At 38.4% G+C, this 24,746-nt stretch overlaps 3 protein-coding genes across 3 annotated transcripts; 2 read left to right on the forward strand and 1 right to left on the reverse strand.

Annotated features, from left to right (window-relative positions):
- The first annotated feature begins 3,572 nt into the window (after positions 1-3,572).
- Positions 3,573-4,432, forward strand: LOC126858923 (uncharacterized). The gene is made up of 2 exons (XM_050610102.1): positions 3,573-3,858; positions 3,975-4,432. Exons 1-2 carry the CDS (start codon positions 3,573-3,575, stop codon positions 4,289-4,291), a joined length of 603 nt encoding a protein of 200 aa, XP_050466059.1. The 3' UTR covers positions 4,292-4,432.
- Positions 4,433-18,500: 14,068 nt separating this feature from the next.
- Positions 18,501-22,560, reverse strand: LOC126848531 (maternal embryonic leucine zipper kinase-like). Its single transcript, XM_050589513.1, has 12 exons — positions 22,225-22,560; positions 21,907-22,057; positions 21,706-21,815; positions 21,492-21,645; positions 21,309-21,415; positions 21,078-21,245; positions 20,797-20,994; positions 20,489-20,708; positions 19,752-19,818; positions 19,452-19,602; positions 19,259-19,362; positions 18,501-19,188 (listed from the first exon to the last, which is right to left on the reverse strand). Exons 1-12 carry the CDS (start codon positions 22,366-22,368, stop codon positions 18,915-18,917), a joined length of 1,848 nt encoding a protein of 615 aa, XP_050445470.1. The 5' UTR covers positions 22,369-22,560; the 3' UTR covers positions 18,501-18,914.
- A 156-nt stretch (positions 22,561-22,716) lies between these two features.
- On the forward strand, positions 22,717-24,506 carry LOC126848907 (dnaJ homolog subfamily C member 4-like). Its single transcript, XM_050590222.1, has 4 exons — positions 22,717-22,938; positions 23,152-23,242; positions 23,404-23,561; positions 24,122-24,506. The coding sequence occupies exons 1-4, from the start codon at positions 22,865-22,867 to the stop codon at positions 24,438-24,440; spliced, it is 642 nt and encodes a 213-aa protein (XP_050446179.1). The 5' UTR covers positions 22,717-22,864; the 3' UTR covers positions 24,441-24,506.
- The last annotated feature ends 240 nt before the right edge of the window (positions 24,507-24,746 follow it).

Below are 24,746 nucleotides of genomic sequence, written 5' to 3' on the forward strand. Positions count from 1 at the left end.
TTATTAGTAGTGTCGGAGCTACTATACGCTAAAAGCCTTGTTCCATCGCGAAATTCATTGACGCGAAAAGACATGCGATAATTTATCTCGTTGCGCGTAAATGGGAACATTCGTGACCGATCTTTTTTACGCTGCCACGCCTAATTGGATCACCCACGTTTCGCGGGATCACAGTCCCATCGTCCCTAAAAAGTCGCCTAAAAAGACGCCCGCATCGTAGGAGGTCCTCCCAGGGGGATAGATTTATTAATTTCATGGAATTGTTTTTCACGGATCCCTCGGACTGTATGTGAGAATCGCACGGTCTGATCGAGCGGAACCCCCACAGGCCGTGCCGAATCTCGGCTTCCCGTTGTCTAAGCTAAACGATCTTTTACTAGAACTTATTTCAGAGAGCTTTAATTTTTCAAGTATTTAAGATATCTTGGAGAGATTTTTCCCCAAGGGAAAAATTTCCCCAGAGAATCCACATCCAAAAAAATCTCTTTCCTGCTATTGAATTATTACATTTCATCGTAATTGTCATCGCATAATGATTTTGGACAAAAAAAATTCCTATCTATTTTCGACTATTGCTGTAAAAATTCTCATCTTTAATTTTAGACTATCGTTAATATGTTACATATATTTATCGATTATTTGTATTATAATAAAAAAGAATCTAGAAACAGTAAGATAATAAGTAAAAAAATAAATAAAATTACAAAATCGTGAAAATATAATAAGATAATTAATTATGTCAATTAATTATTTACCATCCGAAAAATGAGAAAAATACATATATTTGAAATATTTAGTTTTGATTTATATAAATTTAATTAAATATATTGTTATTAAAGTTATTAAATTTGTAGCATAACATATAAATGTATATTGTATATATGTATACAGTTCGCAATTTTAACGGTCAACAGTGTATTTCAAATAGAATTTTAATTAAATATAAATTATTTTATATTAATCATGTCTAATCTAATACATTAGACAATAAGAATGTTTCCATTAGACAATAAATATATTTTTAATTTTTTTTTCTCTTCGTGATAAAAAAAATAGTTTACCTAATATATTTATTTATTATTTATTATTTTGCCCATTTCTGGAACATATAATCTAAGAAAACAGGCAACTGTATAGAGAAAAAAAAATGATATATAATTACTAGTAATCATAATAGATTATCTATTTTTTGCAATACAATTTCCATGATAAAATATCTCGTGAAAAAAGTCACGATTGTTCTGTCATCGCTTGTAACTCGTTACATTGACGATTTTCGGGTATAGGCCTTCTTCACATCCGTGAGAGAAGTGCATTGTGTGAAAAAAAGAGACAAGAAAGGAACCGGCAAGATACGCCAAATCGGTGCACCGCGAGCTATGAGGTCAGGAGGTCTGCCTGTCCGGGTTGAATGGCAGCGTTTAAACCAGCTTATAAAGTCAACGCGAACGTAATCGGGATTGTCGATCTTCGACGAGATCTCGCGTTCTCGCCATAATCCCCCGAGATGCGCGAGATGAAGGGCGTTCGTGCGGTTCCATTCAAGCGAGGTCGCCGCTCGACGCGACGACGTAGCGGTGTCTTCTCTCTCGTCGAGGATCCCGAGGAGATCTCACTGTGTCGGTACCGATCATTGTACGCGTCTCGTACGATGTGGGACTATAATAAGCCCACGACGTCGCTTCCATCGATGTTGTCCGGTGCTGATACGAGAATAAAGACTGTCCGCGGATCGAGCCGCTTCGTCGCTCTGATTTTCTCTTCCCTTTCCCCCTTCCCGCTTCTTTCGGCGAGACAGAGCCTCCTACATCCTGGTCCTCTTATTGCGATTGCGATGATCGGTGATCGTGGATCGTGGTACTAAAGCGACGCGGTACGCGCCGGTACGGTACACTCTGTATCGTCTACTCTGTACCAATAATCTCCTCGTATTTCCCCGTCATCCCGTTGCTGGCCGACGTGAATCTTGCGTCAGATAAGATCGTGATCGATCGATACAGTGCGGATCGGTATTTCGCGTCTCCGCTTGAACACGCCTTTCTTCGTGCGCCGGGAAAATTGGGCGTTTCACGGCCGATCTTGCGTAACTACTCGGTTCGAAATCATGGAAATTCTTGGAGATTATTTAGTCGGCAGTCGTAGATCTATGAACGTAATATACCGGAACAATGTATATAAATTATAAAAAAAGAAAAAAAAAGAATGATGGAGGAAAGTGTTGCGCTGCGAAAAGTGAGCGTTCGCATGGAAATTAAGGTCGTCTCTCTACGATTGTAACCACTGTCGTAACACGCAGCAAGGGCTAGTATTTAGGCGTAAGAGAGAGAGAGAGAGAGGAAAGAAAGACAGAGAAATGTGCGTAAGAAACCATCGCCATCACGCAGGATGTCGGGATAATACACATTATAGTCCGGCAGTTATTACATACGAGTCCGCCAACGTTCTGCCTGTGCAACGCGAGCCGGAAGGACGACTCCCGCGTGTCTGCTTTTCCTGCATGAATGAAATGTAATTTAATCTTACTCAAGTACCCGTATTTTCATTCATCCTACATTAAGGTACGGACGTTAAGGTTCCTCGCGAGTGTCTCCTGCATGCAACGGACGCGTCGTCCGCGCTGAACATCATCGAGCATCAGACCATGATTTTTCTTCAAACCCTCATTCTTCAGAGAGACTTTTATTTAGGGGACACTCGGTATATATTCGTAACGCGATGCCGTTAGCGCGAATTGTGGCAGAAAATTCAAATCGCTCTTTGAATCTTGGAAAGCGATTCTCGACAGCCTTTAATTTGACGCGAGACGCGGCGTCAAGGTAACATCGAGGAGATAGGGGGAGAGTAAAGGGGGCAGGAAGGGGCTAAAAATCGGTGAAGAGGAATCATGGCTGGATGCACTCCCTCCCTGCATTCACGCACTTTTGCCGTCGGCGAGTATCGGCGTTGCCCCTACGTTTTTCGAAGAGGGGGGAGAACGACGCGGACGGACCTGTTGAGCGTCCTCGTCGTGTCGAGAGGGGATTGCGTGTATCGCGATGATGTACACAGCGACCGGCAACGAAAAATTGCAACGGAGCGCACGACGATTGCCGCTCGGTTAAGAAAAACTCGCCTCGCGATCCGCAATTCGCCGACAAGAAATATCCGGCCGCTTCCGGTCGAGATCCGCTTTTTCGAAATATAAAATCGCGAAGCAACTTCGATTTGTCATTCGAAATTCAAAAATATTCGTAATATATCTCGAAGATTGTGTATGTGTGTCGTATAATAAAAATACAAATGCAAAATTCAATAATAAACGTCGATATATAGTCTTTATTAATTTGAATTCAGATTTTTTTTTTCTTTTTTTTTTCTTTAGAGGGAGATATCGAAATTAATCCTCTTTTAATGCAGGTATTAATATTCATCACGCAAATAATTTAAAAGAAGAGGCTCTGTTTAACATTTAAATTACTCAAGCCAATTTCTTCCGGTTGTGTCAACAGGTAGAAATCAAAACAAAACAATGTACTTTCTTGAAACGTACCGCTTGCGACGCTCCACTTTCTCTCGCGCGTCTCCTTTTTTTAATGACACTCATTAGGATCATTTATAATGGCCAACGACCGCGTACGCGATGGCGAACGGCACAAATTACATTTTACATAATGCCATCCCTACTCGATGCATTCGTCCTCGCGGAAATATACGTTCGTATAAAAAGAAAGAGAGAGCCACCGAACGAACGATTGACAGTTTGTTGTTCATTGCGATTTCCGAAGATGACGAAGTTTGCGATCGTCGCGATCGTCCTTTTGGTGAGCGTCGCCTCGCAATCCCAAAGAATAATTAGAGAAACGTCCACGCAAGTCCCAGGTGAAGAATAATTAATTCAGAAATTATTATATTAATTGCAATATATAATAAGATTTTAATTCCCGATAAATACTCGAGCTTCTTTAAAGAGACCCGTTATTTTCTTTGATCGCAAGATGCAAATGCTGTGGCTATCCGGGACATCCTGCAGAAGATCTCGAGCGGAGAATCGAGCGCGAAGTACGACGCAAAGCTCGTCGAGATCATTAAGGAGGAGATCGTGAGAACCGCGGAGGAGATAAAGACGCCCGCAGGATCGATCGAGGCGGCCGCGAAAAAGGCTCAGATACTGGTATCTGAATTGACCTCGGCGTATACGAGCGCCATTTATAAATCCAAGTCGCTCGTGGAGGGTCGAGAAAATTTCACGCGCTTTCAAATCACCGTTCAGGCAATCGTGGATTTTATCAAAAACGGTCAATTCTTGACATAGTCATTAATAAGCGTTTGAATTTTCGGCCGAGCTGAATATTTCCGTTTTCTTCCACTGTCAATTGCAAGCTATTGCCTATGTATCGATAACGTTAGATGTGCTGTAGAGAATAGATAAATATAGTTGTGATTTAATCATGTACACATCATTTATTACCTTTCGCTCTCAGATGCGCTTGTAATTATAGTTAACGTTAAATACTAGGTACACGATAAAATATTTGTTCAAAGATGAGAATTATTTATCCTGCGTACACAAATATCGAAGACTTTACTACATCTCGCGTGTAACCTGCCGCCATGCGTGCGCAAATTTCGTTTATATTATATTTTTCTCTCTGGCAAAAAGAAGAGCGGGCGCGGCGGTAAAACGTCAGAATTATTCCTGCTGACGTACGACTCAGAGGCGGACGAATCCATTGTAAAAGCGGCGGTGGGCTCATAATCTGGCGATGTAGGATCTCTCCGACCCGTGGGGCTGACCGGAACTGCGCCTATGCTCTTTCGCCGGAAGCGCCGCGCTGCCACATGTAGTAATATAAATTATAATGCCTCTACGGTTTTTCCTTTTATGGATTTGCATTTAAAATACCGGAATGGCATTGTCGTCGAAATCGCCGAACGCAATTTTCATGGAAATAAGAAAGCTATCTGCGGCTCTCCCCGATATTGTACAACGTTTTTGCAGGCTACCTTACAGGCTCCTCCCCCCCCCCCCCTCTCCTCTTTTTCGATTGCGGAGGAGAAGATTCACGCGCGCGTCTCTTCTCTCTTCTTCGAGACGCAGAATTCGATTCGCATCTAATCGTGCCAAGGCTGATCAGAGATCCTGGCTTTCACTATCTTGGCACAACGAAACTCTGTCCGCGCATCTATCGCGATGATTCTTCGCTTCGTCCGACGCTTTCGGGAGAAAGGAGACTTTCCACATCCAAAGGATATGTACATAATAATTGTTCGCAAAATATACGAGTCGCCGCTACCGACGACGAAAATAAAATCGCGACGCCGTCCGGACGTCAGCCATCCATGAAAGTGGAAACCTGGCTCGTACGAGAGGTGGATGGATGGCCTCTTTCGATTCCGCATGTAGGACGCGTAGGAAAATGTACGCGAAATGCGAGTCGCTCGATATCTCGCTTCGTATTCGTGCTCTTTTTTTATTCACCGTAACATTTAGACACCGTTCCTTTCTCTTCCGTTTTCTTTTAATAAATTTTCTATTTGTGCGCAATATACACCAATATATATTCTTTGCCTATCGTCCGGCATTGTAATTCTGCTAGCTTTATGCTACATCTATCTACATCTATTCTATAGAGCCCGAAGTCGACTCTCGTCGAGTCTCGTTGCTTCGTGCATCGCCTGAAAATACGACGGAGTATCGGCCTCCCGGATTTTATCCCGGCAAAGTGATTCGACCACGAACTCGCGGGGAGCGCGGATAATGTAACGCGCGGGGATGATATTTTGTTTTGTTGCGCGCGCGAAGAGAAGGATAATAAACATCGGCGTGCACACAGCCTCGGCCTGTGTGCGCTACCGACTAGATGGGCTACGACGAAACAATGCGGCATTGTGTACCGACAGCCTCAACCGCCGAAGCGCTGCGGCAAAGCCGAAGCCGAGTACGAGTACCGTGTTAAGTCATGAAACGACGCGCATGCCTGTAGCCTCCTGAATTTCCGGATCAACCCTCGGTCGTTTATACGAGGCCCTAATCTGACCTCGTTACGGTTCGTAACTATCCGAAAAAAATTTCTTCGTAAAAATCCCACGTAACTGCAAGGTAGAGACAATAGCATATGTTTTCACATTTTTTTCACATTTTAATTTTTAGAATATTTAAACATTTTACTATTTTATATCTTTTATAGCACATCTATTTTTTTTTTTTCCCTTACATTAATCTTTGAATTTTTCCTTTATCAGATAAAATCGGACGTTCTTCGTTTCCTAAGATTTTTACACAAACGTGAAATGTTAATAAATACGGGGGCGAGGAATGCAGTTTAAGCGAGGGGAAGGGAAACAAGTGTACATGAAACTGCGGTTTCTCTATACGATACCGAAAGAGTTTGTGCTCGCGCGCGGCGGCAGCAGCATTCCGCGGGGCACAAGTTGAGCCCGGGGGCCCCGAGGCTCACGAACGGAGATCGACGGACGGGTCACGACGCCATGTGTGCGGCCTCACCCGACCACACCTACCACCTATTTATTTATGTCTACCTCATAGGCCTTTTACTCAAGCTTTCATTGCTGCACGCGCTGCGCGTCGTGAACAATCGACGCACGGGGCGCCCCGCGGCCCCGCATGTACGAAAAGTCATCGGCATCGCCGAACAAATCGCGCGGGGATCGATCGGAAAATTCACCACCTGTGTGCCCCGCAGTCGCGTCGTACGGTAACTTCGTATCCTATACTATTGCGGCACGTGGAATCGCCGCGCGGATGATTCCTAGATGTGGCCGTATACGGCTCAAGTGTATGCAAATGCGCGCGCTTTAGGGGATTAATCCGAGTAGAAATTCCGAGAATTTGAATGATAGGAGAATGATAGGAGTATTAAATAACAGGAATGGTATAAGAGGGATATTGTCGATCCTTTGACCAATATAAAAATAGAAATCAGAGTTCAATTCAAATTATTATATCCAATATATAAATATACATAATTTTAACAGATTATGTATAATTTTAACAAATTTCATATATATTGTAATGTCATGGTACGAAAAATAATAATTTAAAAATATATTGATATATAAACATCTCAATACTTTTGTGTATATATAAAAAAAAAGATTAAAAAAGAAGAAACTATTTCAATTTAAAACATGGAAATATTAACCAATCAGAATTATTATTTTTATATTAGCCTTTTTATTTATATTTATGTCAAGATATTCATAAATTAATCTTATATAGTCTTATGTAAAAATGCGGAAAATATGGAAAAATTCTCACGATGATAGGATTTAAAGCAGTTCAACATAAGCGATTTTAGAACAAGAAATCTGCGACGCATTATCGTACGACATCATCTTTACGATTTCGAATACGAAGCTGCGCGGCGCATCTTCATCTTCATCCACAATAATTCTTAAAGACGCTTTTGTCTCACGAGAGAAAATAAAACATCAAACTTTTGAGTTCATGTGCAAATAAAAACCAAATGTGTTAAAAAATAATCATGTGTAAAAATATTAAATTGACATCATTTGGAATTAAATTCATATATTTTTCTGATATATTTTCTGATATATTTATCGTGGATAAGAGACTGGAATCTTATTGTGGAGAAGAAGTAGTTTAATATTCCAACGGCGATAAAACGATCATCAGAAGACGATCATTAAACGTTAGGCGTCGGTATTCAGGAAAGTTCGCGCGCAGAATTAAGAAAAATTGCACATTTAAACGCGTGGAAGCGTAGTCATCGAGTAAAATCTTCATCATAAGAACGTAGAATAGCGATGTGCAAGTTACCGGTTCCGACTGTCGATTTCCGGCGCACTCGTTGCAGCGAGATACGCGACCGCGCGCAAACAAATATAAAAATTTCCCGTATCGTCGCGCTCTAATATAATATTTTAACGGACACTTAAATGTAAATCTGCTGTTCAAGCGACGACGTATGCCTTTTATGCATTGACTTGCAAAGTGTTAAAAATAATTGGATTTATATCGCGCTCATTTTAATTCAATATCGTCCTTCCTCATCGGCTACATATATCGAATCGTTCCGCGTATAAATTTCTCAAGATTTTTCCAGATATAGGTCTCAATTAAAATTTTTTCTATATAGATATATCGTACTACGATTATTTAGAGAAAGCAAATGGGATTTGCTTAAGATTTCTCTCCTAGAATTCTTTAAAACATTACACTTCTGATAGAGAAATTTATAAATTTCCCAATTAGAAAATATGATTCTTGTGAAAAACTGAATTCCAATTAAATCCATTTTCTATGTCATGTTCTATTGTACATGCATGATGATTTCTGTTTATAATTTTATAAATCACAGTGTGCGAATATATATATACTCGCGTGCGTGTGAAAAAAATAAATATTTTGTATCTTTACCTTATTTATTGTTCTTTTTAATATTTGTTTTTTTTTTCGTATATGTTTTAATGTTTATAATAATTTTAATTTTTTAATTTTCTTTTTATTTTATTAATTTTTTAAAATTAATCCGGCATACGATAAGCAAAAAGTCGGAATGATGCCTTAATTGCCTTGTTTACCCCAACGTTTTTTTTTTTTCTCTCGCATGTTCACCGTTACTTAAAACGGTATACCCGCTATACAAATACAGCACATCCGATGATTCGCCATCGCTGCGCATTAAAGTCCGCGACCGCTAATAAACGCGCATTCCGGCGCTTTGTATCTAAAATAGCAACGTTGCAACACCATAATCCCAACCAGACCAGAAAATGAAGAGCGTGTGCCCGCCTCCTTCAGTTCTTCGTTAAAAAAATGACGTCGCGGCCGCTCGTAAAGCGCGGCGGGCAGTAAAGACGGTACATTTCATCCCAGTTGTACGCTATATTCGTCCACTATATAAATCGGAATAATGTATATGTTATTTAACATTCGAAAGAGTCCTTTGTTCTCACGGGAAATTACAGAGAATTGACGAGAGACTCGTTGAAACTAAGCGTTGTAAAAACGCGACGCAATCGATAAAAATTATTTCTTCCACATCTCGTCTTCTTCGCGCAGAGAAACCAAGAGAGAAACTACACAAAATAGACTTAAACACAAATGGATTGACCCGTTATACTTATATCACGATTTTCGTATTCTTATCTTTCGCGTGTCTTTCCGGTCCAGCTCGCTGCGTACCAAGTACTCAGGGATTTTCGAAGCAGAACAACCTGTCCACGGTGACAGAAATCAACATGTTGCCCGCGGTCGCTTCTATTATTTTTTTCTCTTCCCGCTAACACTTCCTTCATCTCTCTCATGCGATTAATTCGCGCACGGCAGCATCTTTATATCGGCGGCTCCGATCGCGTTGGCGGCGCGCGTTCGCGCACGCGGTGCGCTTTTTAAATAACTATAATGAGGGCAATTATCTTGTGCGCCGGCAAGCAGAGTGTGACGAGTCGTTGTTACATATTGCGGCACGGAAGATGATCGCCCTCCCGAGGTGAAGATAGAAGAGGAGTCGGGGAGGAGGGAAAACGAAAGAGGGAGATGGGTCGAGGGAGACAAAGAAGTTAGGGCGGGGGAGAAGAAGGAGGAGGAGGAGGTGGAGGCGAAGAAGAGTGAGAGAGAGAGAAGGCAGCGCGTGGCAGGCGAGGACCCCCTCCCCTCGCCACCCTCTTTCTTCCGTCGCCCTCACCTCCATCCGAGACTTTAACTACTTTCTTATTCGCTCGTTTCAGCCCAGCGTCGTGAGGGCCCCCCCCCGGGGGGCATAATGTCTCGCAGCTCCTTACGCATGCTGAACGCTACTAAATCTCCCCCCTTTCGTCGTCGCTAACCCTCTCAAACGTTCCTCTTCTTCCGCCGCCTCTGCCACCGCCTTCTTTCGGGCCCTCCTTCTTCTCCTCGGAAGACCGTAGCCCCCGAGAGGAACTGCGGGTCAGAGACTGCGAGGCATATTCGACGCAGACTCGTGGCTCGTGCCTAGATCCATTGGCGTCCGGCTCCGCCGGGAATTACGCGTAGCGTGACGGCGACGAGGTGCGCAGCTCGCGAGGCCTCTCTCGAGGAAGAGACGAGAAAACGGGCCCGAAAGTAATCGCGGCAACAAAACCGACGTACTGATTAATATAGAAAATATACGCGAGTTTTTTATCTATATAATTGAAAAGATGGAACTATACATGAAATTTATACATAAATGACATATAGATGGTAAATAATAGATTTCCATATTAAATATCGTCGCTGAAGTGAAGAATTCCTATTTTATATTAACATGCAAGAATTAGGGAGCGGGGGCGGAAAATTCGATGACCGAATCGCAACACGTATATATTTTCTATAATGAGTTCGGGAAATCCATCGGAACTACCACGGTAGTAAATTATAGAAAAAAAAAAGGTGTGATTTATCGGCGATCACTCGACGCGGCACATGCAGCCTCGAGTGGCTCGTGCCTAGATGCATTGGCGTCTGCATCCGGTGAAGACGGCGTCGAGAAATCCGATGAACGTCGCATTCGTCGCGTACGACACGTACATATGTACAACGTAGGATAACGACACATTCATGATTGCATGCTTCCAACAATGGAAAGAGCACAATTCTATTTTTTTTTCTACGATTGCAAAATCTCATCCACAATCGTTATACATTTATGATCAATCATATAACTCTATGAGAGGAAATTCTCTCAACTTTCTTTTTATTTAAAAAAAAAGTCCCAGATTACTATTCTTTAAAATATTAATATCGTAATTATTTTTCTCGATTAAATATAATTGATAAAATCGAATTTCGACTCAAATTGGAAAAATAAATATCTTAATTATGAAACGTAATATTCTAAGAAGAAAAAGAAAAAAATGGCGTTGGATTTCAACATCTCATTCGCGCATTTCTCGGCGGCGCGCGAGCGCGTGCCGTAAAAAGCTGTTCTCGCGCGCGAACTTTATTTGGTCGACGCCGATGCGTTGATATAACGAGAAACGTGGCGGCTGTTGCGCCGGAGCGAAGTAGCCTCGCTTATGGTCCGGTGGTGCCCGAGGAGCATAACAGCTCGCGGAGCATAACGCCACGAGCCATCATATCCTCCTTCCAAAGAGGTTCTCCGGAGGTGTTCCTCCTCCCGTCCTCCTCCTTCACCTTCTTTTTATTTTTTTGCTCTTCGTTCCGCCGACGCACGCACACGCCGCGAGTCCCCGCCGATACGCGTACGTGCGTACCCGACGGCTCATACGGGGTGTATTAATTCCACGCCATCTCGAACGAGAAATTGTGTAATTTCGAAATTTTATTAATTTTTTTCCCTAAATCCTTCGCCTTGAATCACATCAGCGATAACCATATATCTAAGCGCCGCATCCAAAGCTGAGCCTTGCTTCGTAGTAAATTGCGAAATATTGAAATCGCGTGATGATCATTCCCTGGTTCACCCAGTATACTGTAGAATCGGCGATGCGAGATTGTGTGCGCGTGCTGTGTACACGCACATAGATACATACACGCAAGCACGCGCACACGCCGTTGCCACAATAACGGCGGCTTCCGCGAACTAGATCGGCCGAACAGATATTAGGAGCGCGTCTCTACCCCGTCGCTCTCTGGCCATTGCGGCAAGTGCTGGTCATTGTCCACCGGCGGGTACAGGAAGTCGACGACGACGACCGAGTCGGCCCCGCCGTACCGATGTGCGCACCGTGGGTGAGGAGGAGAGGAGGAGCGTGCGAGAGATTTTTCGGTAGGATAATCGCGGAGAGAAACTCTACCATGGTCCGAGACCGCGCGTGGCGCAGATTATCGCGCTCGCGATGATGATAACTCCAGAGAGAACGGTACTCGACGCGCATAATGTGAGGAAGGAATCGAATTGATTAATTCTACGTAGAATAGAGTATAATATTCCGAGATATAGGCGAATCGTTGTGTTAAAAAAATTATAGAAAAAAGAAATTAGTATATTAAATATACTTTTTTAATTTTTCTTTTTCGTATTTATCGTGTAAAGTAAAAAAAAAATTTTTTTCATTTAAATCATAATTATGTAAGACATCCGTGGAACACCTTAAAATTATTCATAACGTACTTAAACATCAAATATGGAAATATATATATCTGTTTCATATCTTAAAGAATAAACTTTGATTCAGCGATATGCTTCTATTTTGGAAAAAAATTTGCCCATCAGAGGCTTGTAGTAATGATATTTTGGGAAAAGACATTCAATCTTCAATTCTGAGACTAGATTCTTATAGAAGCAATCGGGAGATCTGTGCAATAAGCATAAAACGTAAAATTACATCTCATGGCATATATTGTTCATACCAGCTCCTCTGGAATTAAAAACGATGACGCCATAACAAACAGGAAATCGCGATCGCAACGCAGTTTTAGCGCTGGATTAATTAACAATATACCGAAGTCGATCGTATCGTAGATGTTGACGGTGACTCGATGTTGATGTTGTGATGTGAAATGAAAGAATTATTTTTATATTAACGCGTGCGCGAAGCGCTGACTGCATTCTTCATTTAATATAACGAGGGAATTACTTCTTTAGAATTCGAACGAAATGATATCTGCGATCGTAATTACGATGCGGAGACACATTCTGCATTGGTTCAAAGAGAATTTAGATGGAGAGAAAAGATTATCACAACTTGACAATAACAATAGCGGATGGCAAAAGTGTACTCTCTCGCGATGTAGGAGCACAAAAATACGAATGAAGTCATCTCTTGCGTTGATGCAATTGTCGATTGTACCGCGTCTCTTTAGCCAAATTGTTAATAAATTTTCTAGCTTTTTTATGTTTTCTTTTCGAATCTTAATGAAGGATATATTTTATTATTGCAACGTACACGCATAAGTCATTATTTAGTCATTATTTTCGACACGGGCTTGAAATAATAGACAATGGAAGAGATCGGATTGCCGGGCGCGGTATCATTTTTATACGCGGTTTTCTATCGTGCCGTTGCGACAAATAATCATCGTCCATCGCCGGCAGGAAGTCGATGAGGAGCTCGACCACGAAGAGATTTTCGGTACGATAATCGTAGGGAAACTCCGGACGTCCATTGTGACAATGGCCTCCCGAGGCAGCGCGATAATTACCTGCCGCGGAGTAATAATGTGGTAAACAGAAAAGAAGCGCCTAGACGCCTCTACTCTGTCTTTAGTCCGGTATTAATAAAATCAGATACGATCTCGCTGACCAACGAAATAAGAACGGCGAAACACCGACGGTGACGTTAATCGAAAATGTGAATAATACAATTATTGCGGATGATGTCTTTCTATCCGAGTGTCTTCATCTCGTGTTTTTTTTTGCACAAGACAAGAAGAGATACCGATATCGTTACTTCCTGCCTCCGTGACGCGCCCTCAGAAGAAATCCCGCTGATTTACATTCGGAAACAATCCGTTTCCTGTCTTTTTTCCACCGGTTTTTCTCGGACATGGCGAAGGACGAGGGAGTGCAAAACAGGGAGGGCAAAAGCAAGTGAATGAGCGAGCGGATCTCGACGTGGAAATTGGAAGGAGAAGGATCGTCAGGGCGGCACCTGACCGGAAAGCGTCACAGTCGGCGCATTCAGCCTCGTTCTCTCCTTTCCCTTCTGCTATCTGCTTAGCCGACCTCCCTCTTTCTCTTCCTCTCTCTTTTCCTCCTCTCATCCGTCTCCTCCAACCGAAAGGGTTGTACGTTGTTTCCGTCGTGTTTACTCACGCACGAGCTTTTTCATGAAAGATGTTAAAGTTGAGATCAAACTTGCGACAAATAATTCCGGCGATATTGCAATATCGACGCTAATTATAAGAATCTATGATACAGACTCCGCAGATGTTTGTTACCAAAGCAGGGATTACGCGATTTGGCAGATTGTGATATTGTGTTTATTACGAAAAACAAAGATGCATATTATTCGCGGAATTATACGCATCGATACGATAGCGCAACGTCTATAATGTCTAATACGAACGGTGAACACTGAAAGTGGGCTTTGACGAGAGCCAGACTGAGAGGACGAAGGGAGAGAAAAAAAAAGAGAGAGAGAGAGAGAGAGAGAGAGAGAAAACGAATAGGTAGGTAAGGACACATAATAGCAGGATGTTACAACGCCCGTGTCCGGTACATAAGTATCTGGTTTCATAAATGAAAGTGTCTTCATTCATAGATACATATTTCCATACAATCGCGGCTCTATTGGTTTGTATCTTATGATATCGCCGTTATATGCCGGTAGTATATCACATATGTAACACATAGCACCATTATATACAAATTCCTAGTAATGCGGCGCTACTGCATTAATGATAAAGTTGTTTAGATATCGCGATATTGGGGCGAAAAGGGAAGAGCGCGCGCGAAAAATGCGATTCATGCGCGACGAATAGAAGGAATGTATCTCGCCGTATGTTATACGATTTACACACTAGAGAGTGCTATGTAATGAATAAATATACGAATATGTATTTATTCTTATTATAGGAATGTTTATATTACCGCGCTAACGTGTTTCCAAATAAGGCAAAAAAGGAGAGAAGGATAGAGGATCGACGACCTATATATTTATATTTATACTGTAAAGACACGCGGGCCTCGTTCCCCCTGTTGCGTATATAAATCGAGCACGCGGCGAGGACGCACACGAGGACGCACCCTTTACGTAGGAAGCCATCCTTTTCCTAGCATCCAGACAGGAAATCTCAGACGCACCCACCGAAACAAGCCCGCCCCCGTCGGCCAGAGCCGATTTAATGTTTCGTTTCCTCTATGACGATAAGGGGCTACAATTTTATAGAAGCGTCGTTTTATAGTAGCCCCATACACGCAGTAAACTTGAAAAAACACAAGCGGTTACACTCGCGAGTCAACGCTATAATTAGATCTCAATTGAAAACTACATTCCTTTGGTTGAAGAAAGAAGCCTTGAACAACAGATAGGGTGAGAAAGGCATCAAATGTAAAAATTGTGAAAATGTAAAAATCGTAAAAACAAATTTATAAAGGAATGTGCATAGTCAAAATAACGCTAAGTATTTCTTTTTTACATATTTCATATTCTACTTTAAGTATATATTTTAATATATGGAAAATATATATATTATGTATACTTTTATATTAGAAAATATTTTAATATGGAATGTATTTTTTACACAGTAAATCTATATAGATTTCATACACAAACATATCAAGATTTGAATCATTTTCAATTTAATAGCGGAAAAAATCCACCTTTCCCCGGATAGAAATATCTATTTTCGAATAGAAAGTTTTTGCTCACTTTAAGAAATATTTTATCTCGCGACTAGGTCTGTGGTTTAGCGCGGAAAACTTGCGGCGAGTTGGCCGACGAGGGTGGATAATGCGCGGGTACAAGATAGTAAATTTTATAAAATAATATCCTCCCATGCAACGCTGCATATTCATTTTTCCGGAGGGACTTCCCTACTGGGTCTCTCCCAGGAATAGGGGAGGAAGAAGAAGAGGAGGAGGAGGAGGAGGGTTTCTCGCCACTGTCCGGTTCGAGCCGCGTACATATGTATGAGCTTCTGGTGGACGCGCCGGTCACGCCTCGACGAATCCGGGGCTTTCTGCCCTTTATTTCACCGGCCCTTTCCTCTCGCGAATAAACATCGAGACCAATCCTAAAAGAAAGACGAAAAGAGAGAGAAGAAAAAAATAGACAAACCGGATGATTAGCGCTCCTTTTCCTTCCGAGTACCAGCTACATAATGATACGCGGCTTTTTATTACTTGAAGAAAAAAACTGCTGTATATATATATATATATATATATATATATATATATATCTCGGTATGCAAATATAAGAAATCGCGCCTCCTTTACGCGTAACGGATGTCACTTTAAAATCGCACGTGACTCAAAAGAAATCGCGCTTCTCAAGAAAGCACAATTACTCTCGAGGAAACTACAAGAAACTATGTTTACTTTCACCCGCAATGCCACGATTATATCGTTTCGTTGTGCAAAGAAACGCTCCAAGAGTTTTCTAACGTCAAAAGACGAAAGAGAAGATGCGAGATGAATTTAATTAGACACTCTGATTCGTGCCTTTTCCAAAATTCCTTGCAATACACCTCGTGATTCTATCGTGATATATATCGCGACATCCCAAGCAAAATTATTGTACGCTAACGTGACATTCTCGTCGTTAACAACGTCGGCGAAACTGGCTCTTCCTCGACGTACATCCAAGAAAAGCAACCCGCTCGCTCGCTTGCATTAAAGAGCAATTAGCCGCGGCTCGCGAGCACGCTGATGCCCGGAAGCGATAGAAGCGGGCCGCGCGTGCCACCCTTACCCTCCTCTTCTTCTTCCTCGTGCGCGTGTGTTTGTATGGCTTTGTACATATTCTTACACTTACCACTTGGCAACACGTTTCGCACTCGCAAACTAGCCTGACTCGAAGCACTCTAAGCTGGTATAAGGACTTCCCTTTTTCTCGTTTCCAACCGCCGCCGCCGCCGTCTTCATCGGCGAGAAATGCGTCTTTTTTTCTTTCTTCCTGCGCACAAACAAAATTGTTAGTAAATTTTCTGGACAGGGAGAAAAGATATCTTTCCGCAAAAGGGAACGTAAAATCATGAAGCATAATGATTTTACAATTTTAATCTTCTCGATAGGCGCTGCATAACCGATAGCCGAATATGATTATTTAGAATTCAAATTCATTTCAGTAACAATTGTAAAAATTCGAGGCCATTAAAGGATTTAAATTAAAGAAATGTAAGAAATGCAGCATAGAGATAGTACATGTCTTACGTGTCTTTAATCCGCAATTCATCTTTTTTGCACGCGCTTCTGCCACACGTCTTCTCTCTACCTTCCTTCACTCCCCCGTGCCGTTCGCTCAATTACCATAACAGATAATCATTATCGCGGAAACTGTACCGTGCCTCATTGCCCTAATCCTTAATTAGCCGCTAGCCAGACGGTAATTAATACGAAACCGGTGTCGGACAGCCGATACGTTGGCGGGAACAATGCAATACTGTGAAATTGCCTTCGGTTTTGCAGCGCCATCTTATACGCGCGGGAAAATTCATTTGACGCTTGAATTTTCTTTTTCATAATTAACTTATTCCGATAATCTTTTTATTGCTACATAAAATATTTTTCACGCGTTGCAGTCGCTTGATTGTATCAATGTCTTGTTTTTCTTTACAAAGTTTCTTGTGCAAAAATGCCTTCTAATGAGAAATTAAATAGAGATCTCATTTGAAAAATAAGACATTTTCAAAAATAAATTTAAGATAAATTAATATATCAAATTATATGTCGCATAAATAATTTACAAATGTTGAATATACACACAGATATGATATAGAATTATTTTAAATGAACATATGTATTAGATGAATTAAACATTCATATATATATTCTTGTATTTCGTTTCAGTCCTTTCAGCTTAAAGGCAATGATGAATCAAAGATTCGCAACGTGCGTGCAGTTAATTGTAATTTATATCCTATCAACTTAGAGACTTACATATATCACGCGCAGAGAGTAACTTCATTACGCAACTCTTTCGTGTTGGTTTCTATAGCTTCGGATTAATTTTAACTTAACATATAATTTTTCGCTTATAATTAATCGCTTCGGCTTATTACCTCGAAATATGATTATCTCCTATAATTCGCGCGAAAAACTTTTTCTTCTTTTTATGAATATTTACATTCCTTTTGGACAAAGCCGCAACTCGCTCTCTTTCTTCATCCTTTCTTTACACATCTAGCTCCGCAGAAACTTCTAAAAGATACCGTAGACGATACTTCACATCGTCGTACAGCAATTTTGCGGGCAACCGTCTTTTCTCTTTTTCGCCGCGAGTACAGCAATTGCAAGACCGTAGGCCGCCAGCAACCGGGCTTTGTCTCGCGTCGGTACCGAATCGGTGAAAGAGAAAAAACAACGGCCGCGATTTACGTCCGTGAATATGACTTTGCACGAGGAAAGACCCGACGATTATTCGAACGAGAGGCAGAGATAAAGAGTCTCTCTCTTTCTTTTGTCTTCTCTTCCATAAAGCGAAAACAGAGATGTATACGCGCCGTTACTCCACTTTATGCTGATCGATTTGTGGCGATTTCATATCTTCGTCTGTCTATATAGCTTTATGTATCGGCAGGCTGCGGCGAATCGCTTCAAACGGGCCGCGATATTTTATATATCTGTAGTATAAACGCGAAATTGAACTTTATATATTCTGGACAGAAAGGGCTCAAAGTGCTTCAAAATGCGCGCAAGAAATTTCTTTATATTGTACATGAAATAGATTGCTTTGATAAGAACATTCTCAGTATCAATATTGCCGTGCTGTATAAAATGAAAAATTTAATAATTATTCCTTCCCGATGTCGAAATGTTCGAGAAACCATTACATACGATGTAAAAACAATTTTTGTTTTATATATACATATATAATAGAATGTTATATTAATGGATATATATGTTCCGCGCACGTACATTTTCATTTTATATATAAACAATAAAAATACAATATGTGAATGTAATATATAAATTTATTAGATTTTAATATCGCAAAAATATTATTACATTATATTTCGCTTATACGATTACTTAACCCGCACTTCGGGAATCTTTTTTATAGATCTTAATAGATCCTTTACATTTTAATCATATATAGTTTTTTTATCTATACAAAATAAATGTTATATTATATCTCAAATAATCTCTCTCTTTGTAATAATTAAACATTTAATGTAAGTACACTTAGAAATTGCATATTTTCAAGTCTTACACTGTGTTGCACATATATATATTCTTCCACCAGTCTTCCAATGAAACATAGATCTTGTGTTGTATATTAAATTTAAGACACGTGCAAGTGTTTCTTATTATCATATTATTCAGAGCACACGTATCGAGAAATTTTTTTCGGCACTATAAATAATATGTATAAGAACTATTTCAGATAGGACATTTAGATTCGAAGGAATCTTCCGGATCTGTGGAGATATCCTCTGCTGTGAGAGCAAGAATTTCTTCACAGACGCGTTTATAAACCCACGCGTCACCTTTTAATCTTTTTCGGCGAATGCCAACTAACCGTTTCCCATTTGGATCAATCTCCAAAAGGCACACTTCAAGCTCAAAGGAACAGGAATTCTGAGAGGAAATTGATTTGGACGAATCTTTCTTATCTTTCGAAAAGGATTCTTCAGTCTCTCCTTGCAGAATAAATCTGTAACACAACTTTTGATAATATACTGTGTAAAAAAGTGTCAAGTGTTTAAAAAAAAAATTGGAATTACCCTTTCTGATGGCACATTATACCCTTTCGCCGAAGTGCTCTTCGTAATTTTGAGAGGACATATTTTGGACACCCGCTGCACGTCGCAGACACATTAGATAGTCCCTTTGAAAACGAAAGAATATTTATTATCATTTATGATAAAGCAATTTCTTTTGATAATATTTTCATATGTTTATGACTATTAATTATACCTTTCCTGACAATATGTTCGGTTCTTCAGGATTTATATTTTCATTCTTCACTCGCCTCTTTGGTGTAAGAACATATCTCACTCGATTAAATCCTCGTTCCAATCCCATCATAACTTTTCTTGCGCTACCTGGGGTAGATGTTTGTGAAGTTCTATAAAAATATATGTTATATTTTTAATATATATATATATATATATATATATATGTGTGTGTGTGTGTGTGTGTGTGTGTGTGTGTGTGTGTGTGTGTGTTTGTGTGTTATATATTGTTCTCATATATATTAATTCATAAGTTTTTCACCTGGGATCTGGTGTTGAACATTGTGTAGGAGTAACCGATTTATTTGCAGGCGGTCTTTTTGCTGGAACTAGAATAAAATTATAAAAATCCTAAATATATATATATATATATATATATATACATATATATATATATACACATACACATATATATATCATAAAGCATATAAAGACATAACTCCAAATATTGTATATTGTATAGAAGGGAATATATTACAAAGGATATATATAGAATTATATTATGTACAAGTTTAATATACTTCCGAGTAATGAGGATTCAAATGTGGTAGTGCTTGAGGGACAGTGTATCTTCTAAGAAGTTTTCAAGAAGAGATACATTGATATTCTTAAGTTCAAATTGCATTTATTAGCAAGTCGTTCCTCTTTGCGAGGTAATTATCTGCTTTTCGCGCGACTGCTGTAATTTATGGCGGTCGGAAACTTTCATTAAAGTTTTAATTAGGTGGCATGTGCTAGCATCACCCAATTAGAAATAAACTTTAGAAAACGTACTACGAGACTAATTACGGCCGCAACACGTTCGATAAATGTTTATTGTATGTAAAATGTACATATTTTAAATAATGTTAAAAATTATCACATTAAAAATGCGAAAAAATATTTCTTTAAAGACTAAACAAGATAAGATATCAAATTCATTGGAAAAATCCAAACTTATTTTTTAATAAAAAAAACATGGTACTAAAAGTTAAGATGCTGCAATGTCGAAAAACTTACCGGGCGATGATATATCATCAGGTTCTCTGCTTCGTAATCTTTTTCGTGTCGGTATACTTGGTTCTGTAAAATTATTTTCATCACTTCTTTTAGGCAAAACATCGTAAGTGACATCGACCATTGGGGATAGCTTGTTATTTATTCTATTTCTTGGAGAATGATCGAGTTTGGTTATAAAATTATTGATTACTGCTTCGCGTTGTGGAAAACTGATGCCATTCTATAAAAGAATAATATATGTATCACATTATATGTATCAACAATTAAATGTATCAATATCTTATCAAAGAAAAATATTTATAACATACCATATCCTGCTTAAGATGAGATTTTGTTACAGATGCTATTTTTAATGAAAGTCCACGTAATTTCCTGTCAAGCAATAATAAATATGTAGCCGTTCTATAATCAGTTCTATCACTCTTCATAAGTTTTTTCCATATGTCTGTATTATTCTCACCACAAATAGCGGACATAGTACTCAATACTTCATCATCTTTTTCAAACTATATTTAGATAAAGATAAAACTTATAAAATATTTATATCTATTTATAAAATCATTTTTTTTTGCTCCAAAAAAGTTCTTACTCTTGTCCTATGAGTAAATACTACAGGTTTCAAAGAATTTGATGTAACCCATGGATGATGACATAATTCATCAATAGTGATTCTTTTTACTGGATCGATTTGTAGCATTGACTTAATTAGCGCTTTACTATCATTAGAAAGCCAGTATGGTTCCTCATATTTGCCATTCTGGAATAATACAGTTTATTTACTTATGCAATAATGTGCAACTGATGAAATTGAAGAACTTACAAGTATTTTTTTATATAAATTTTCTAAATTATTATCGTCAAAGGGCAAAAAACCACATAACAAAGCATACAGAAGAACTCCCATGCTCCAAATGTCTACTTCTGAACCTGCACAAAAAAGATTGTATATTAAGCATTAAATTACAATAAAATTCATGTAAATAAAGATACTTTATAAGCTTACCTAAATATTTCTTTCCCATTATGAGCTCTGGTGCTGCATAAGTAGGAGAACCGCAAGAAGTATATAAATGTGCTTGCATTCCTGTCTTAGGTTTTGCACATAGTCCAAAGTCGATTAACTTCAAATTTTCTTCTTTATCCAATAAAACATTCTCCTATTAAAAAAAAGTCTAATTCAAATAACAACCATTTTAAGAGACAGAAAATATGCTTACAGGCTTTAAATCTCTATGAGCGTATCCCAAATTATGCATATATGCAACAGCAGAAACTATCTGGCAAAAGAACCTTCGAGAGTCAGTTTCCGACAATCTGTTTTTCTCAACTGCAATATAAAGATATAATACTGTTAAGACTTATGAAAATAATAAAACATATTCTCTAGAATCTCTAGATTATATTTAGAAATATATTACCTATATGATCAAATAGTTCTCCACCTGAACAATATTCTAATACCATGAAATAATGACTCTCTGTCTCTATCACTTGGTATAATCTACAGATATGTTGATGCAACAGTGTCTTGAGTGCCTCTACTTCAAGCTTGACTCTTGGTAAATCTTCCTGAAACAAATATTGCAGGATAAGATTGTATTTTGATGAACAAAACAGAGGTGAAGCATCCTATAAAAATACTCGACACACACAAGCAGAGAAGAAAATTATGATAAAATTGACAGTGTTGTTCTCTGGAGATAATAAAAATAATTTTGACATTTAAAATCTCTTACTCCCAACGTCGTCTTCTCCATAATCTTAATGGCAACCTTCTCACCGGTAGCGACGTGAATCGCCAATTTGACTTTGGCGAAGCCGCCGCTACCAATCGTCTTCTCCAGATCGTACAATCCTTTAAGAGCGGCATATCGCACCATCGTGAGACCCGAGCACGTGAAATACAGATCATAAATGTAGGAAATTTATCCGGGTCTCACCTCTCAATTCAATATCGTAACCGACCATATACATCAACTTTTTTAAACTGCGGTAAACAACTTTTCGCAGCCAATGGGGACCTCGCGTTGCCAGTTGCCGGCGCCCGTTGTCAGTGATGCAACATACGTACGCAGTATGTGCAATTGTCAAACATCAAGTGACTACATTAGCCTCCTAAAAGCCGTTAAAATAGATTTTTCGTTTACCAACTAAAAGTAAGTATATCGAGCGCGCGATTATAAAGGATTTACCTTACAAACTTATGCAACCATGTGTCCTCTGGTCCTCTCTCAAAATATCGATACAGTACATGACGACGTGTTTTATTTTTACGTTACGTAGATAATGGCAGAGTTCGCCTGACATATTAATCTCTGATGCGCAAAATGTTTTGCAATGTCTCCGAAATGATTGTTTCATTCGAAGATACTGCAAATGATGGCACAACTTCTTCGAATATGTAAACCGGAAATCTGTTGTTGGATAGTTAGAAGTTATGGAACTCATAGGTTAGTTATCCTCATTTTGCTGTCAAACTACAGTAAATCTGTTCTTTTTAACATTTTTTATATATTTTTTTTGTTTTTTTCTTTATTTTTTTCGATGTATAATGGAAATATATATTTATTTTATCTTGAATATTAAAAGTATAATATGTACAATGATATTGCTAAAAAAGACAGACCTAATACTTTCAATGTAGCACATAGTTTCTTTTAAAGATATCAACAAGATCATTATGGAACCTTAAATGTTTCATCTAATGCATCGCAAGAAGAAATCAGACGAGCTTTCATTAAATTGTCAAAACAAGTATGTTAAAAATATTTTATAGATAATTCATTTTTTAATCAAGAAGAATTAAATATAAAATTTTTTTTAGTCTGATATAATGAAACCAAACACAACGTGCTTCTATTCTAGCTATTCTATGTTCTTAAGTTACATAAATTGTATTTTTGTTTTGTTTTTAGCTGCATCCTGACACTAGTGGAAAACACAGTCATGCTGATTTTGTAAAATTAAATGAGGCTTATTCGATTCTGGGAAAAGAAAGTACTAGACGCCAATATGATTTAGGCTTGAAGTACAGTAGATTCAATCCATCTTATACACATAACTCACAAAACAGGTAATATTTGTATAATATTTTAAAAAATTGAGTAAATATTCTATATATTACACTCTTCATTTTTTTTTAATTTACATATTGTATATATTTTGGGTAGGAAACCTCATATGTTATTTATATTTTCTATTTTTCGAAACACAAAATATGTAAGTTTCAAATAAATTGATGAATTTGTTTTTATATATTGGATACTTATTGAGTATTGAGTATATTAAAAAAGACGAATATATTAATAATTATGCAATATGGAAACAACTATTATTTTTTAGATTCTTTTGCATCACCAATTTTCTATTTTCATCAAAAATTAATGTAATAATATAAAATTATCAAATTAATATGTATGTGTACCCTTATACTATTCTAAAAATATATTGGAAATGAACCAAAAATTCAACAATTATTTTTGGAAATTATTTTAATACCGAAATATAGAATATTTTTAATATTTTTCTAAGATTGTCAAAAGATGTTGGTAGTCGGTTCAACATATTACTTAATATGTGCAGATATAAAAAATATAATGCAATTGATAAAGAAAATAAAATGTATTGTTGCAGCCAATATGGGAGTCGATGGGAATATGAAGTACGTACAGCGGGAGGACCATGGCCACCACCTCAACAAAAACCAAATGCCAACTTTGGTCGTATAATAGCTCTTCTGATCTTTGGGTTGGGGTTGGTACACTTTATTTTTATGGTTTATTCTATCAGAATGAAAAAGATTGTGAGCCTTCGAAATAATCAATTAGAAAATGAATACCAACAGGTTAGAAATGTAGCACTTAGCAAATCCAATAATAGTCAATATATCATAGAAAATATTAATTCTGCAAAGGACCTTAATGAGTATCTGGATAATAAAAGTAGTAATTGATTTTAGTATGAATAATTTATCAAAAATTGAATTAAAAAGTCGATTATTAAATACCAGTATTTTTTTCATGCATTTATTTTTCTTTCTCCTTTTCTCCTCTCTATTAAAAATAAAAATAAATATAATCTCTCCTATTTGTATGATTTTTGAAGAGAGATATATAACTTCATATTATTTTTATTATTATTACTATTTTATTAGACTGTGCTTATTTATTTAAAAAAATTGAAAGTGTCATATAATATATAATATTAAATACATAACAGACAATACATAAAAGTATAGAATGTGCTTCCTATTCTATTA

The sequence above is a fragment of the Cataglyphis hispanica genome, chromosome 1, assembly GCF_021464435.1.
Source record: "Cataglyphis hispanica isolate Lineage 1 chromosome 1, ULB_Chis1_1.0, whole genome shotgun sequence".
Lineage (NCBI taxonomy): Eukaryota > Metazoa > Arthropoda > Insecta > Hymenoptera > Formicidae > Cataglyphis > Cataglyphis hispanica.

Coding starts and splice junctions, on each gene's coding strand:
- LOC126858923 (XM_050610102.1), top strand. CDS start 3,573: ATGACACTCATTAGGATCATTTATAATGGCCAACGACCGCGTACGCGA. Junction 3,859..3,974: donor AACGTCCACGCAAGTCCCAG/GTGAAGAATAAT, acceptor TTTGATCGCAAG/ATGCAAATGCTGTGGCTATC.
- LOC126848531 (XM_050589513.1), bottom strand. CDS start 22,368: ATGGTGCGATATGCCGCTCTTAAAGGATTGTACGATCTGGAGAAGACG. Junction 21,646..21,705: donor CTCATAGAGATTTAAAGCCT/GTAAGCATATTT, acceptor TTTTTTTAATAG/GAGAATGTTTTATTGGATAA. Junction 20,709..20,796: donor CTCATCTTAAGCAGGATATG/GTATGTTATAAA, acceptor ATTCTTTTATAG/AATGGCATCAGTTTTCCACA.
- LOC126848907 (XM_050590222.1), top strand. CDS start 22,865: ATGATGGCACAACTTCTTCGAATATGTAAACCGGAAATCTGTTGTTGG. Junction 22,939..23,151: donor AGAAGTTATGGAACTCATAG/GTTAGTTATCCT, acceptor TTTCTTTTAAAG/ATATCAACAAGATCATTATG. Junction 23,243..23,403: donor TCATTAAATTGTCAAAACAA/GTATGTTAAAAA, acceptor TTTTGTTTTTAG/CTGCATCCTGACACTAGTGG.